Source organism: Eptesicus fuscus, chromosome 16 (genome assembly GCF_027574615.1).
Source record: "Eptesicus fuscus isolate TK198812 chromosome 16, DD_ASM_mEF_20220401, whole genome shotgun sequence".
NCBI lineage: Eukaryota > Metazoa > Chordata > Mammalia > Chiroptera > Vespertilionidae > Eptesicus > Eptesicus fuscus.
Genome location: NC_072488.1, coordinates 54,580,148 through 54,592,737, shown reverse-complemented (window position 1 = coordinate 54,592,737; position 12,590 = coordinate 54,580,148). Strand labels below are relative to the sequence as shown.

At 55.9% G+C, this 12,590-nt stretch overlaps 1 protein-coding gene across 1 annotated transcript in view; it reads left to right on the top strand.

The window, feature by feature from the left end:
• POLR1A (RNA polymerase I subunit A) overlaps nt 1-12,590 on the top strand; it is a 73,621-nt gene that overhangs the window by 49,181 nt on the left and 11,850 nt on the right. Inside the window, exons 19-27 of the mRNA XM_008155919.3 lie at nt 1,411-1,509; nt 2,692-2,844; nt 4,488-4,570; nt 6,731-6,896; nt 7,729-7,950; nt 8,722-8,936; nt 10,346-10,513; nt 11,397-11,532; nt 11,995-12,152. Of these exons, the coding sequence (XP_008154141.2) occupies nt 1,411-1,509; nt 2,692-2,844; nt 4,488-4,570; nt 6,731-6,896; nt 7,729-7,950; nt 8,722-8,936; nt 10,346-10,513; nt 11,397-11,532; nt 11,995-12,152 (1,400 nt within the window). The remainder of the gene's footprint in view (nt 1-1,410; nt 1,510-2,691; nt 2,845-4,487; nt 4,571-6,730; nt 6,897-7,728; nt 7,951-8,721; nt 8,937-10,345; nt 10,514-11,396; nt 11,533-11,994; nt 12,153-12,590) is intronic.

Here is a 12,590-nt window from a genome sequence, read left to right as displayed (position 1 = left end):
GCAGCTTTGAGCACAAGTCACTTCACCTCTAAGATGGAAATACCGTATTTTTCTGGCGTATAAGACGACTTTTTAACCCAGAAAAATATTATACGCCCAGTCGTCTTATATGCCGGAAAATACGGTAGACTGAGGGACCAAAAACACCATTGCTGCTTGTATGTTGGGGCCAGAGCTGAAGGCCTGGTTTAAACCCTAGCTCTGCCCTACCCTTGTGTGTGACCTCAGGCAGGTGATGGAACCAGTCTGTGTTTTGGTTTCCACCCCTGGAGGGAGGGATGCTAGAAGCACCTGCCTCATTGGGTTGCTGAGAGGGTTAAGGGCCTGACCTATGTAGTGCTCTTGGCATGGCAGGAGCGCTGCGGAAGTCCCCGGAAGTCCCCCCAAATCCCTGTCTGCTCTTCACTAAGCCATTTCCTGTGCAATTAAGAAAAGAGAGGGAAATCCCTGCACGAGCCAAGACCAGAGTCTGTTTCTCTCCATCCTCTGGTCCCAGAGCTGGGCTCCCAGTCCTGTGGCTGGAAGCGCCCTGCCTAACCCTCACCCTGCCTCCTGGGCCTCGAGGCCCAGCCTGAGAAGGAGAGGAAGAGGCAAGGCCAACACTCAGTAGAAGTCAGTGTTTGACTGGCTTTCAGCAGCCCTCAGGCTCCCAAGAGCACAGACCTCTCATTTGTACAGGTTTGTCCCTGAGAGGTTTTGTTCAGAGGAGCCTTCCCAGCTCCTCCCAGAGAGCCAGGAGGCGTGGCTTCCAGCGTTGCCTGGGAATGCGGGGGTGGGGGCATTGCGGGGCATTGTCCCCGGGGCATCTCTGTGTTGCTTCTTGTCCCTCCAGCTCACCTCTTCCCACTCCTGTCTCCCCTGTGGTGGACTGGGTCTCTGCAGCTCTAGGCAGAGGCTTCAGTAGACGCGGCGCTCCCTCCCAGTGTCTCCCTAGGTTCCACCCCGGGTGCTGCTCACTTGCCATAGCCCGGAGCCGAGGCAAGGCTCCCACATGGTGCTTGGGCAGCATGTTGGCAAATGTGAGTCCAACAGGGACATTGGTCAGCATTGCCAGGCCAAGTCCATGCTCTGCTGGGGATTTGCCAGGGCATAGCCTCAGATTTTATTTTTAACCAGCTTCTTGTTAGAATCACAGCTGCCTATGCTGGCCCCCTACTTCCTGTCAGCCACTGTTTGCCAGTGACGGGAACCTCGGGCGTCCTGACAAACTGTGTCAAGGGCAGCGCATGGGGCCGTTGTTAGACTTGCAGAGCTTCTAGCGAGAGGGTTCATGCCAAATGGGGCTTCTCGTCTCAGGTGGGGTTTGGTGCTTCTCTGAGTAAATAGTGTGAGTGTGTCGCTGCATTCTGAGTTGACCTCTGAGCCTGGGGTTTCAGAAGGGTGTGCTCACCGGTGCATTTTAATCCGCAGGCATGCATGCCCTTTGGCCTTCACAGGCAGTTTCCAGAGAACAACTTGCAGATGATGGTGCAGTCCGGAGCCAAAGGTTCGACTGTGAATACCATGCAGGTGTGAGCACAGGGCTGGCTGCTTGGCCGAGGGTGTGGTATTCCCAGGAGGTAGTTTCTGATTTGTTTCTGATTTTAAAAGGATCCATTTTTATATAAAATGTGGCAAGTACTGAAAAATATAAAAGCGCATAGAAGTTAGTACAGGAACTTGCCACTGTTAGCAATAATACCATGAACAAATACAGATGTAAGTATCCAGATATTACGTATAATACAGTAGATACTGTAAATTTACTCACTAGATTACTGTGTTACATATATTCACGTTATATAGAAACACTGTGTGTGTAGCTGAGACCCTGCAGTTTTGCATGATCTGCTTTTTCCCATTTCGTATTATAAGTATTGTCCTAGAGCAGTGGTCGGCAAACTGCGGCTCGTGAGCCACATGCAGCTCTTTGGCCCCTTGAGTGTGGCTCTTCCACAAAATACCACGTGCGGGCAAGCACGTACAGTGTGATTGAAACTTTGTGGCCCATGCGCAGAAGTCGGTTTCCGGCTCTCAAAATAAATTTCAATCGTTGTACTGTTGACATTTGGCTCTATTGACTAATGAGTTTGCCGACCACTGTCCTAGAGGTTTCTAACCCTTAATTTGAGGCCCCATTACCTCCTCAGATGACCTCAGTGCTATGGCACCTTCTCATAAATCGTAATTTTTAAAAAAATCTTGATGACTTTGAGAGGGTCTTAAGGACCATCTCATTGTTTGGTGGCTCAGAGCAATAGGAATGGGCTTAAAGCCTAAAGGCCATCAGGAAGTCCCTTTGACTAAAGTGAAAGCCAGACACAGTGTTCTCCCCACCCCATCTCCCCACCCCCAAAATATGGTCAATATTATTCTCTTTTGGCCTTAAAATTTAAGGATCACTGTAAGTTACTTTTTCCTGCAGGCCTCAGTTTCCCCATTAGGACCAGCACTCAGGTCCCTTCCAAGTAGAGCATAATGATTCTTAAACATGGCTTCTCTAATAGCCCATTTGACAAAACACCAAATGTGGAAACTCTCCCATCAGCCAACAAAAGGGAAACAATTATTTTCTCAAAACACAAGCTTCCCTGGTTCATTTACCGATAGGTTGGCCTTTAATAACTCAGTTTCCATGCAGCTTTTTTGAAGGGCAGGCCTCCCTCTCCTGCTAGGACAAAGCATTGCTTAACAGATGTTTCCTTTCCCCAGATCTCCTGCTTGCTGGGCCAGATTGAACTGGAAGGTCGGAGACCCCCACTGATGGCGTCTGGCAAGTCACTGCCTTGCTTTGAGCCTTACGAGTTCACCCCCAGGGCTGGCGGCTTCGTCACCGGCAGGTTCCTCACTGGCATCAAGCCTCCTGTATGTATTTTGGGTTTTCCTTTTGGTGTTTCTCCTCATTTCCAGCTCAGTGGTAGAAGGCCTTTGACTTTCCCCAACAACTTTGAGCAAGAACAATCCTACCTAATGAAATAGTAATATGCAAATTGACCGCACCGTCGCTATGCCCAAGCCACGCCCACCAGCCAAAGCCATGCCCACCAGCCAATCAGGGAGAGTATGCAAACTACCCAACAAAGATGGTGGTTAATTTGCATACGCTGAGGGAGGGAGGAGTGAAGACAACTTAGAAGGAAGAGGAAGGAAAAGTAGAAAGCAAGGTGGCTGCCTGAGGGAAAGCCTGGGCGGGGCGGAGTGGGGCAGGCGGCAGCAGCTGCCGCCTGCAGGATTCTTCCTGCAAATGGGCTACTAGTCAAGTATAAATACCAAGTGGATATTATCCCAAGCCATTTGGTGCTTACCCATTAGACCCTGTGGCCCACGCGGACCATAAGGACACAACCATCTCATGTCCACCATTGTGACACCAGAGCCTAGCACAGTGCCTGGCACAGGGTGGAGCTCAGTGTTTGCTGATAAATGAGAATATGAATGACCAATCCCAGTTCTACCTTTTCCTGCTGTGCATCCCCCCTTATCCAGTCTTACCTGCCCTTGAAGGTGACAGGGAAAGGGAGGCCCCACACCCCCACTGGGGTCTCTCCATTGCCAAAGGGACCTCATGGAGATTTATTTCCCAAAGCCCCCAGCAGAGCTTCCCACGGCTCCTCCTTCCATTGGGAAACTGACTAGCTGTCGCAAATGTCCAGTGTCCCTTGGACGACAACAGAATCTCCCCTAGGGGGAGGGTTTTCTCCTCAAACTTGTCAAACGGCTTTTTGAACATTGGCACCTTTTGTCCTCTGCCGAGTGCATTTCTGCAAGGGTGACCCTTGTGGTCAGACAGCTAAGTCCAGGTTGTGAACAGGAGCGACCCTTTTGTTTCAAGGCTGCCTGCTGCCCCAGGGCTCATGCCTCGGCCCCAGTGGTCACCCCTGGCCTCTGGCACGGGATGGTGGAGTGCCAACAGAGGCCAGAATTTTTAAAACTGGTTGTGACCCCGTAGTAAGTCATGAAACCGCTGTAATAGATAGTGATGGCATTGCTTATGTAAAGAAACAACAGGATGATACAGAGAGCACAAGGGATGGGGTAGTTTCATGAAGTTCTAGTTATATCTTTATGTGCATATGTGGATATGTGTGTGCGCTCACTGATTACTGTTGTAAATGTATTTCTTACTGTGGGTTACAATCAAAGAGTTTGGAAAACACCCTTACCTCTGCTAACACTGTGGGAAGTGGAGTTCAGATGTGTGGGCTGCCCCGGACAGTGATGAGGCACCAGTGCCTTTCTGTTGGGGAAATGGGTAGGGTGGATGCACACGTGCAGGCAGACACCTGGCCCCTGGAGCAGGACCTGTCACTTCTCATCCACGCTCCCTCTGCTCTCGGGCAGATAAGACAGCGATCACCACAGGGGAGGACAGAAGGCACTGGGCCATTGGAGCCGTCAAGGGCCCCAGGAGACGAGGCGGGGCTGCTGGAGGCTTGGCCTGAGCCGTCCTGCAGAAGCACGCCGTCCTCACTGCCGTCTCTGGGGCCTGGGGCCCGCTTCTCCCGCAGGAGTTCTTCTTTCACTGCATGGCGGGGCGCGAGGGTCTGGTGGACACCGCCGTGAAAACCAGCCGCTCCGGCTACCTCCAGAGGTAACGCCCCTGCTCCACCCCGCTCGGTGGGCTCTGCGCCCGGCACCATTCACATCGGTTCTTTCACAGTTTCAGTGACGGTTCACTTGGAATTTCTTTGGATGGAAAAACATCTTTAAAATGCCCACGGTTTTCCTGAGACAGAAAATAGCAGATATTCTTCCCCTTTTAAAGGATTACTAGCACATGAGCTCAGACAAAGGGCCCCTGCATTCTGAGGGAAGTTACGGGTACGGAAAGGTCTTGGTGATGGGCCGGTCCTCCGCCCCGGGAGGGCTCGGCAGTCCAGGACAGCCAAGGGGATGCCGGGCCCGGGTCCCTGCCTGTGTGTCTGTAATTGCAGTTACTGTTGCTCCGGATGTAGGTGTCACTTTGGGGTCCCCAGCCTAGACCTACCTGTTTCTCTCATTTCTGGGAGGAAAGAAAACAAGTAGCCACTCTCACAGGCCTGTTGAGCAGGTTGGGGGAATGAAGCTTCAGTCTGGACAAGACCTGACTCCAGAGGGCCCGGCAGAGGGGGTGGCAGATGCCTGCGTCCAGCCTCCCTCTCCTGGGATGCAGCCAGGGTGGCTGTTCCTTGGGGATTTGGGGTAATGGTTTTTCATGAACCCAGGGAGCCAGTGGTGGTGGGAAATGGAGGGGCAGCAAAAATAAACCCCGTGCCTCGCAGGCCTGATTTTAAGCACATTCTCAGGGAACTCACTGACTGTGCACAGGAAGGCAGAGCTCGTTTCTTCTCGCCTCAGAGGCCTGTCCGTCCCTCCCGCTTCTCCTGTGCTGCTTCTGAGCTCCGCATTCCCAAAGTGCAGCCCTATTTCGGTCCATTCCCCTTGACGCCCAGAGCTGCAGCCTAGGGGGTTGGCTGTCGGAGAGGAGCCCATCTGCAGAGCTGGCTGCTTCAGTACAGTGGGGTGAGCTCCCCTCCATGGGGCATGGATCACACGGCAGTTCCTCCCAAGAGCAGGGGTGACACCCCACCTCTATCATTTTAAGTCATTCAAGAACACATGTAGAGTAGAACAGGCTAGAGAACAAATGATCAGCTGTGTTTGGGGCGGAAGGACCCGAGGCCACTTGAATGCAGTGTGGGAGGGAGGAGGGTGTGGGGAGCCACGGGACAGAGGGCACAGATGCCTGCTGCTGGAGGTCCGGGTGGAGGAGGCCGGTGCAGTGCTTCCGGCGATGGGTGAGGAGCCAGTGCGGCTGTGCGGAGCCCAGGCTGGGAGCCCTCGAGGGTGGCAATGGGGAGGAAGAGGCAGATGTGGCAGACGTGGGGCAGCTGGCTGAAATGCAGGAGGGAGGGCAGGGAGGCATCAGACCAGCTGTTTTCAGGCCTCCGTGGCAGCCCAGTGACGGAAAGCCAAGGGGAGAGAAGTGTGGGTGGCGCGAGGTGGCAGCAGCAGAGCGTTCAAGTAGACACGTTTCAGTGGCCCTTAGATGAGGCCTGACGCTTGGGAGAGACCTGGAGGTGCAGCCTGGAGAGGCCACTGCTGTGCCGAGCCGGAGCCCTGGGGGTGCGTACAGCCCAGCATGGGGGGGCATCTCCGTGTGTTCAGCATGTTCAGTGGGTGCTCAGCGTCAGCCCGGCAGGTGGGCTGGGTGCCAAGGAGACAGTGCTGATAACACTGAGCTCTGCCCTTGGGGCCTGGGGAGCAGTGGCTCCTGGGAAACCTCCTAAAGTGGCAGGAGGAGAAACCAGGGCCGAGTGGCCAGAAATCAGGTAAGGGGCCATCACCGGGCAGCAGAGGGGGAGAGGAGGGAGGCAGCTGACCGCTGGGAGAACCGAGGGAAAGTGCCTGGGTTAGGGATGTCACCTCAGCATCTAGTTCCTCATGTCCTCTGTGCCCCTGACTGAGTGTCTCTGGACTGGGAGCATTGCAGAAGCTTTGGGTGGGGACACAGCGTCACTGCTCTGCCTGCCTGTGGCTCTAAGGGCACTGGCAGCTGGGGCTGGAGAGGGAGCCAGAGGCCAGCAGTGGCAGCCAACCTCTCGGGCACAGGGCTGCAGCCTCCAGCTGCGAGACCGTAGCTCAGAGCCTGGGCCTTGGAGGCTGCCTGTCCTGGAGTCCAGCTTGGCTGTAGAGCAGCAGTTCCTTCCCACCTCCCACCTCCCTGCCCTGGGAGGTGAGCTCGGTGGGCTCTGAGCCAGGCCTCCCACAGGTGCATCATCAAGCACCTGGAGGGCCTCGTGGTCCAGTACGACCTGACGGTCCGCGACAGCGACGGCAGCGTGGTGCAGTTCCTGTACGGGGAGGACGGCCTGGACATCCCCAAGACGCAGTTCCTGCAGCCCAAGCAGTTCCCCTTTCTCGCCAGCAACTACGAGGTGGGTCCAGGCCCCAGCGGCCAGGGTGTGGGCTCGGGGCTGTGTCACGGGCCCCGCCCTCCAGGCTCTGCCGCCCAGTTGTCGTGGCTGCTGAGCAGTAGAGGGGGAAGAGTTTAAAACCACCTCGATGCCGTGCGACACTCACCATTTCTGCAGCCGTCGGTGGGCTTGGAGGTGGCAGAAAGGCACGAGCACCCCAGGCAACAGCTGCTGTGAGGGGCGTTGGCCACGGCGGGACCCTAACTCAAGCTGTGGACACTGTCTGGGTCTCATCCTCGTGTAACCTGGGGAAGGAGGCGCTCCTTCCTCTGCCCGTGTCACAGCTGAGGCCACCCGGTCAGAGCTTCAGTGCCTGGCTGGTGAGGGGCGGAGCCAGCGTTTGAACTCAGACCCAGACACCAGCCGTACCTCACTGCCCAGGGTTGAGCGCCACTGTTGACCAGCAGTCACCCCGTTTTGCCGGCTGGGAAGCTGAAACTGATGGTGGCCTATCCAGGGTCGCGCAGGGATGGCCGAAGGAAGATGACACTTGGCCGTGCTCCTCCATCCTGGCCCTGGCCCCGAGCTCTGGGCCACACTTCTCCCTCCTGGGCCCTCCCCTGTGTTCTGAAGGGGCCCTGGGTCTGTCTTTCTCTCTCCTGACTCCTCAGCTCCCGGGACCGTCAGCTCCAGGTCTGGTTTGCACAGTGAGGGCCCCGATGAGTAGCGGGTGCTCAGCCTGTGAAAGCTGCCGTGACCGCTCCCCAAGGCCCTCTTGGTCCCGGGACGTTGTGTGGCATGGCCCTTGGGTCACCCTCATCTCTGGCCTTGTGTGTGTGGTGTGTTTGTTTAGGTAATCATGAAATCGAAGCATCTCCATGAAGTGTTATCCAGAGCAGATCCCCAGAAAGCTCTCCGCCACTTCAGAGCCATCAAAAAATGGCAGAGCAAGCACCCCGGCCCCCTGCAGAGGACGGGCGCCTTCCTGAGCTATTCCCAGAAAGTCCAGACAGCTGTGAGAGCCGCGGACCTCCAGGGCGCCAGTCAGCCCGGCCGCAGCCCTGGGACCTGCCAGGTGACTTGGGGGGCTGTGCCTCCTCGGCCAGGGGCTGAGGGAAGGAGGGTGTTTCCCTAATGGAAGGTGTCATCATGAAATCGGGCTTCACTCACTGTCGGGAAACACATGGCAGTCAAATAGTGATGTAAGGAGGCACTGCTGAGGTGTGGGCAGGGTTCGAACCAGGATTGTTGACTTGGGTTCCGCACCACCCCAGGCCCGAAGGGGCAGGGAGGTAGCTGTGGGCAGAGGCCACTCGACAGGAGCCCTCAGTAGGGGAGGAGGCCCGCTCGGGGCTCCTCTGAGAGGGTGGGAGGGAGACGCCAGGGTTCACTCTCGTCCCTTCCCCTCTGCTGATGAGGCCTCCTGGCCAAGCACAGCTGGGAGCCGAGAGGCAGGGGCGTGCTTTGAAGTGGCAGCTGTGGGACAGCGTGGGCGCGGGGTCTGTCAAAGCCCAGGTAGGGGCACACGATCACCTGGCTCTGCCGCCTGTCCTGGCATTATTAGCATCACTGCCCTGTTTGTTCTAAAAGAATCCCAGTTTGGACATTCACTCCCTGTCATTGGTGGGCCAGGACGAAGAGCCCACAGAATCGGGTGGGGCAGTGAGCCCTGGACGGATTCCGTTTCCCCGTTTTAAATGTAGAGCTGTGTTCTCACTGCAGTCAGGATTCTGTCTCCGCACTCGCCTCTGAAGCCAGTGCCTTTGATTCTCCTTATCCTCCCGTGTCCCAGGAGAAGTAGCCATTGCTGGTGCCTCCGGTGTGGCTGAGCCGCCCTTCCTTTCAGGTGCTGAGGATGTGGGGCGAGTTGGATGAGCAGAGCCGAAGGAAATACCAGAAGAAGGCAGCCCCTTGTCCTGACCCCACCCTGTCCGTCTGGCGCCCGGACATCTACCTTGCCTCGGTGTCAGAAACATTTGAAAAAAAGATGGACGACTACAGTCTCGAGTGGGCATCTCAGGCAGAGAAGAGTTTTGAGAAATCAGAGCTTTCTCTTGACAGGTAACGACATGGATGCGTTGCTCGGTGCGTGCAGAGGGAAACCAGCTGTAGGCCCTTCCCTACCTCAGGAGAAGGGGGCAGTGTCCCGGGCTCAGACCCCAGCAGGAGGGAGGGAAGTGAACCGGAAGGGCAGCCTGCACGCCCTGAGGCTGTGGGACAGGAGACAAGAGCAGGTGTGGGCATCCCCATCGGCCGAGAGGAGAGAGCTCTGCCGGGACAGCTCTCAGAAGCGGCCTCTTCAGTTTGTGTGATGCTAGTCGGGAGTCAGGGAACCTAATTGCCATTCAGTGGCTTCCAACTCCGAGAGCAAATAATTCGCTGCCTTATGACACCGTGTCTTAGCCTTCTTAGCCTTCTATGACACCGTGTCTTAGCCTTCTGTCTGATTAGTCCACTGGTCCTTTGAGCTTTGGTTTTCGAAACCTTAAGGAAGAAGGAACACATGTTTTTCTCACCTTGAGCCCATTCACACACACAAAACAGGAAAAAAAAATCCTGTGGTGTAGGTGGGTGGGAAGCCAGACAGGAACCAGCACCGAGCCACAACGGGTTAAAACACCAAAAGTGCCCCAGGGATGCCTGGTGGGACTGGTCTTGGGGGTTGTCAGGGGTCCTGCCCTCGCTCAGTAAGCCTGGCCTGCGGCGCTGGACGACCAAGATCACCTGCTGTGTCCAGGCTGCTCATCCTGCTCATACTGGTTTGAGGTACTTGGGAGAGAAGACACATTGGGTTAATGCAAAGTCTCACTTTTAAAAAGAACTTGCATAGAGATGTAGTTGGTTGCTTTCTTCTGCATTTGCACACCTGTCCATTTAGTGTCCGTTTGTTGAGCCCTTCCTGTTCCATGTGTGGGGGTACGACAGTACTCCCTGCTGTTCTAAAAGGAAGAAAAGCTAGTAACTACAAATTGTATAGGACCCACACTTCTGACGTGGCAGCGTTTGCACTAATTAAGAAAATACAGTCCCTGCCCCCTGCCCCCCGCCCCACAGCTGCTTCGTGGACCTCGTCCTGGTTTGTACAGCAGGAGGTTTAACCTCTCCACACTGTCACAACCAGTGCGGGAAAGGGTTCACGGAGGAAAACGTGACTGGGAGCTCAGACATTCTGACTGCTCAGGGGGCTGGTAACCGGTGCAGAGTGGACACGCGGCATCCTCAGAGCGTGAACAGTCCAAGGTGGACGTGCAGAGCTTCGGTCACCCCACTGGAGTCCCTCCCAGCTAATGAAGACATTCCAGGATCACCAGCAGGAATTTTTAAGGATGAGAGGATGATTTGTTAGGAAATAACCAGCCCAGAGGAGGGAGAGGGACTAGTTCCATGCACCCTAGTTTGGGATGGTATGGACACCCATCCGGCAGGTGGGTGGTGTCTGCTCCTAACCCCTGTCCCCGCCCCACTTCCAGGTTGCGGACCCTGCTGCAGCTGAAGTGGCAGCGCTCCCTGTGCGACCCGGGAGAGGCGGTGGGCCTGCTGGCCGCCCAGAGCATCGGGGAGCCCTCCACACAGATGACGCTGAACACCTTCCACTTCGCTGGCAGAGGGGAGATGAACGTCACCCTGGGCATTCCGAGGTGGGATACTGGGGGTGGTGTGTGTGTGTGTGTGTGTGTGTGTGTGTGTGTGTGTGTGTGTCCTAGCCCGCTCCTGGGGAAGAACTCATTTAATTAGAGTGTGTGTGCGTGACCAAGTCAGGGCTCATCAAAGTGGTGGGGATGAGGGTTGGAGTTTGGGGGACTCGGCTCTTCTGTGAAGTTTCTTTGGCTGGCCTCTTAGAATCCCCATATATCCCTCTGCCGGCTCCTTTATCAGAGTTACCTGGATGCTTGTCAGTTTCCCACTCCCAGGGGCGGGACTCAGGAAGCTGTTGCTCACAAGCCCCTGCAGGGCCACCTGGTTGCCCAACTCTGGGGCACCATCCACCTAGAACATGACCCACAGCAGCCCTAGCCCTGCAGGTAACTGTATGCAACCTGCACGATGATGGCCAGTGGGTGAGAGGAAAGAGTGGGGGTCAGACCCACCTGCATCCATACCTGGCCCTGCCATTGCCCTAGACGGGTTCCTTAGCTTCTTCAGACTCAGGATCCTTACCTGCGGGCCCACCTTCCCGCACAGTCAGGCTGTGCAGGTTGACTGCGCTCATGGGCAAGGCCTGAGCAGGGTGCCTGCACCCAGTAGAAGGGGCGTAGACCCTTGCATTCATTTAGTAAGCTCTTAGTAAGCACCTGCTGTATGCAAGGCACAGGTGATAGGACATGAGAATAAGATGCAGTGTTCTGTTCTTGAGGAGCTGCGCTCCAGTGGAGGAAACGGACAGGGGAGTCACTTGCTGTCACACGGGGCCAGAGCATATTTCCCTGCAAGATCCCAGGGTCTGTCCCACACCCCAAAGGGCTCTGACAAGAAAGGGGACCTGGGTGCCTCTTACCATCAGGTGTTCTTGTTCTGTGACAGGTTGAGGGAGATTCTCATGGTGGCCAGCGCCAACATCAAGACACCCATGATGAGCGTGCCCGTACTCAACACCAAAAAAGCCCTGAAGAGAGTGAAAAACCTGAAGAGGCAGCTCACCAGGGTGTGCCTGGGGGAGGTAATTGTCTCTCGGACCTGCTGCCGTGTGGGGGACCTGCTGCCGCCTGGGGGACAAGCTGCCAACTGGGCGCCCTGCTGCAGACTGGGCGAGGCGTTCTCCCCACGGCCTCCTGTCAGGACTGTTCAGAGCCTGGGCTCAGACTCTCACCAATGAGAGGGGAGCTTTCTCTGCCAGGTGCTGAGCAGGGGCGGGGCTGAGCTGGAAGCCTTAGAAGTAATCACGCAGCGTTCTCGTGTGCCTTACAAATAAAGAGACGTCCTGGGTTAGCTTACCAGCCCTGCTGGAGCGCACGCCCTGCAGCCGGGGCTGTTCTCTGGGGGTGACCTGTTGGCTGGGGAATTTCTTTGGGGTTTTGGCCAGTGGTCCCAGCCTGTCCCTCAAGCCCTCGGGTTTCCCATATTTCACCTGTAATGCCCTGGTACCTGAGCAGTTGGGTTCTCCCTGTGTATCTGGTGCTAGGTGTTGCAGAAAGTCGATGTCCAGGAATCCTTCCGGATGGGAGAGAAGCAGAACAAGTTCCGGGTGTACGAGCTGCGGTTTCAGTTCCTGCCCCATGCGTATTACCAGCAGGAGAAGTGCCTGAGACCCACGGACATTCTGCACTTCATGGAGACAAGGTCAGGACTCGGGCCACTTTGTTGTTTGACTTTGTCGTGGGTCTTGAGCCCTCCTGGCTTCAGGACTCCTGAAGGTTGGGGCTCATTTGCCCAAATTAGTTCTTCATGGGAAGTGCTTAGGGAGCAGTGGGCCCTGCAGCCTAATCTGGAAACCTCATCTCCCCTCTGGCTTATAAGTGTGACTGTATTGACCACACACCACCTCCTAGACCCCGTTCTTGCTATTTGGTGAGCCTTGTCTTCTCGGGCTTGTAGGCTTTCAGGCATGGAAGAAGGTGACCGCAGAGAGAACGGCCCGCCACAGCGGTGCTGCTGTGATGTTGGGCCGGCGCTAGGTGTTCATTTCTGACATGATGCGATTCCAGGCAGATAATGTAGTTCCTGGTACTTGTATCTCCTGGTGGTGAGCAGTACACCTGTGGCCTGCTGCTTGTAAAT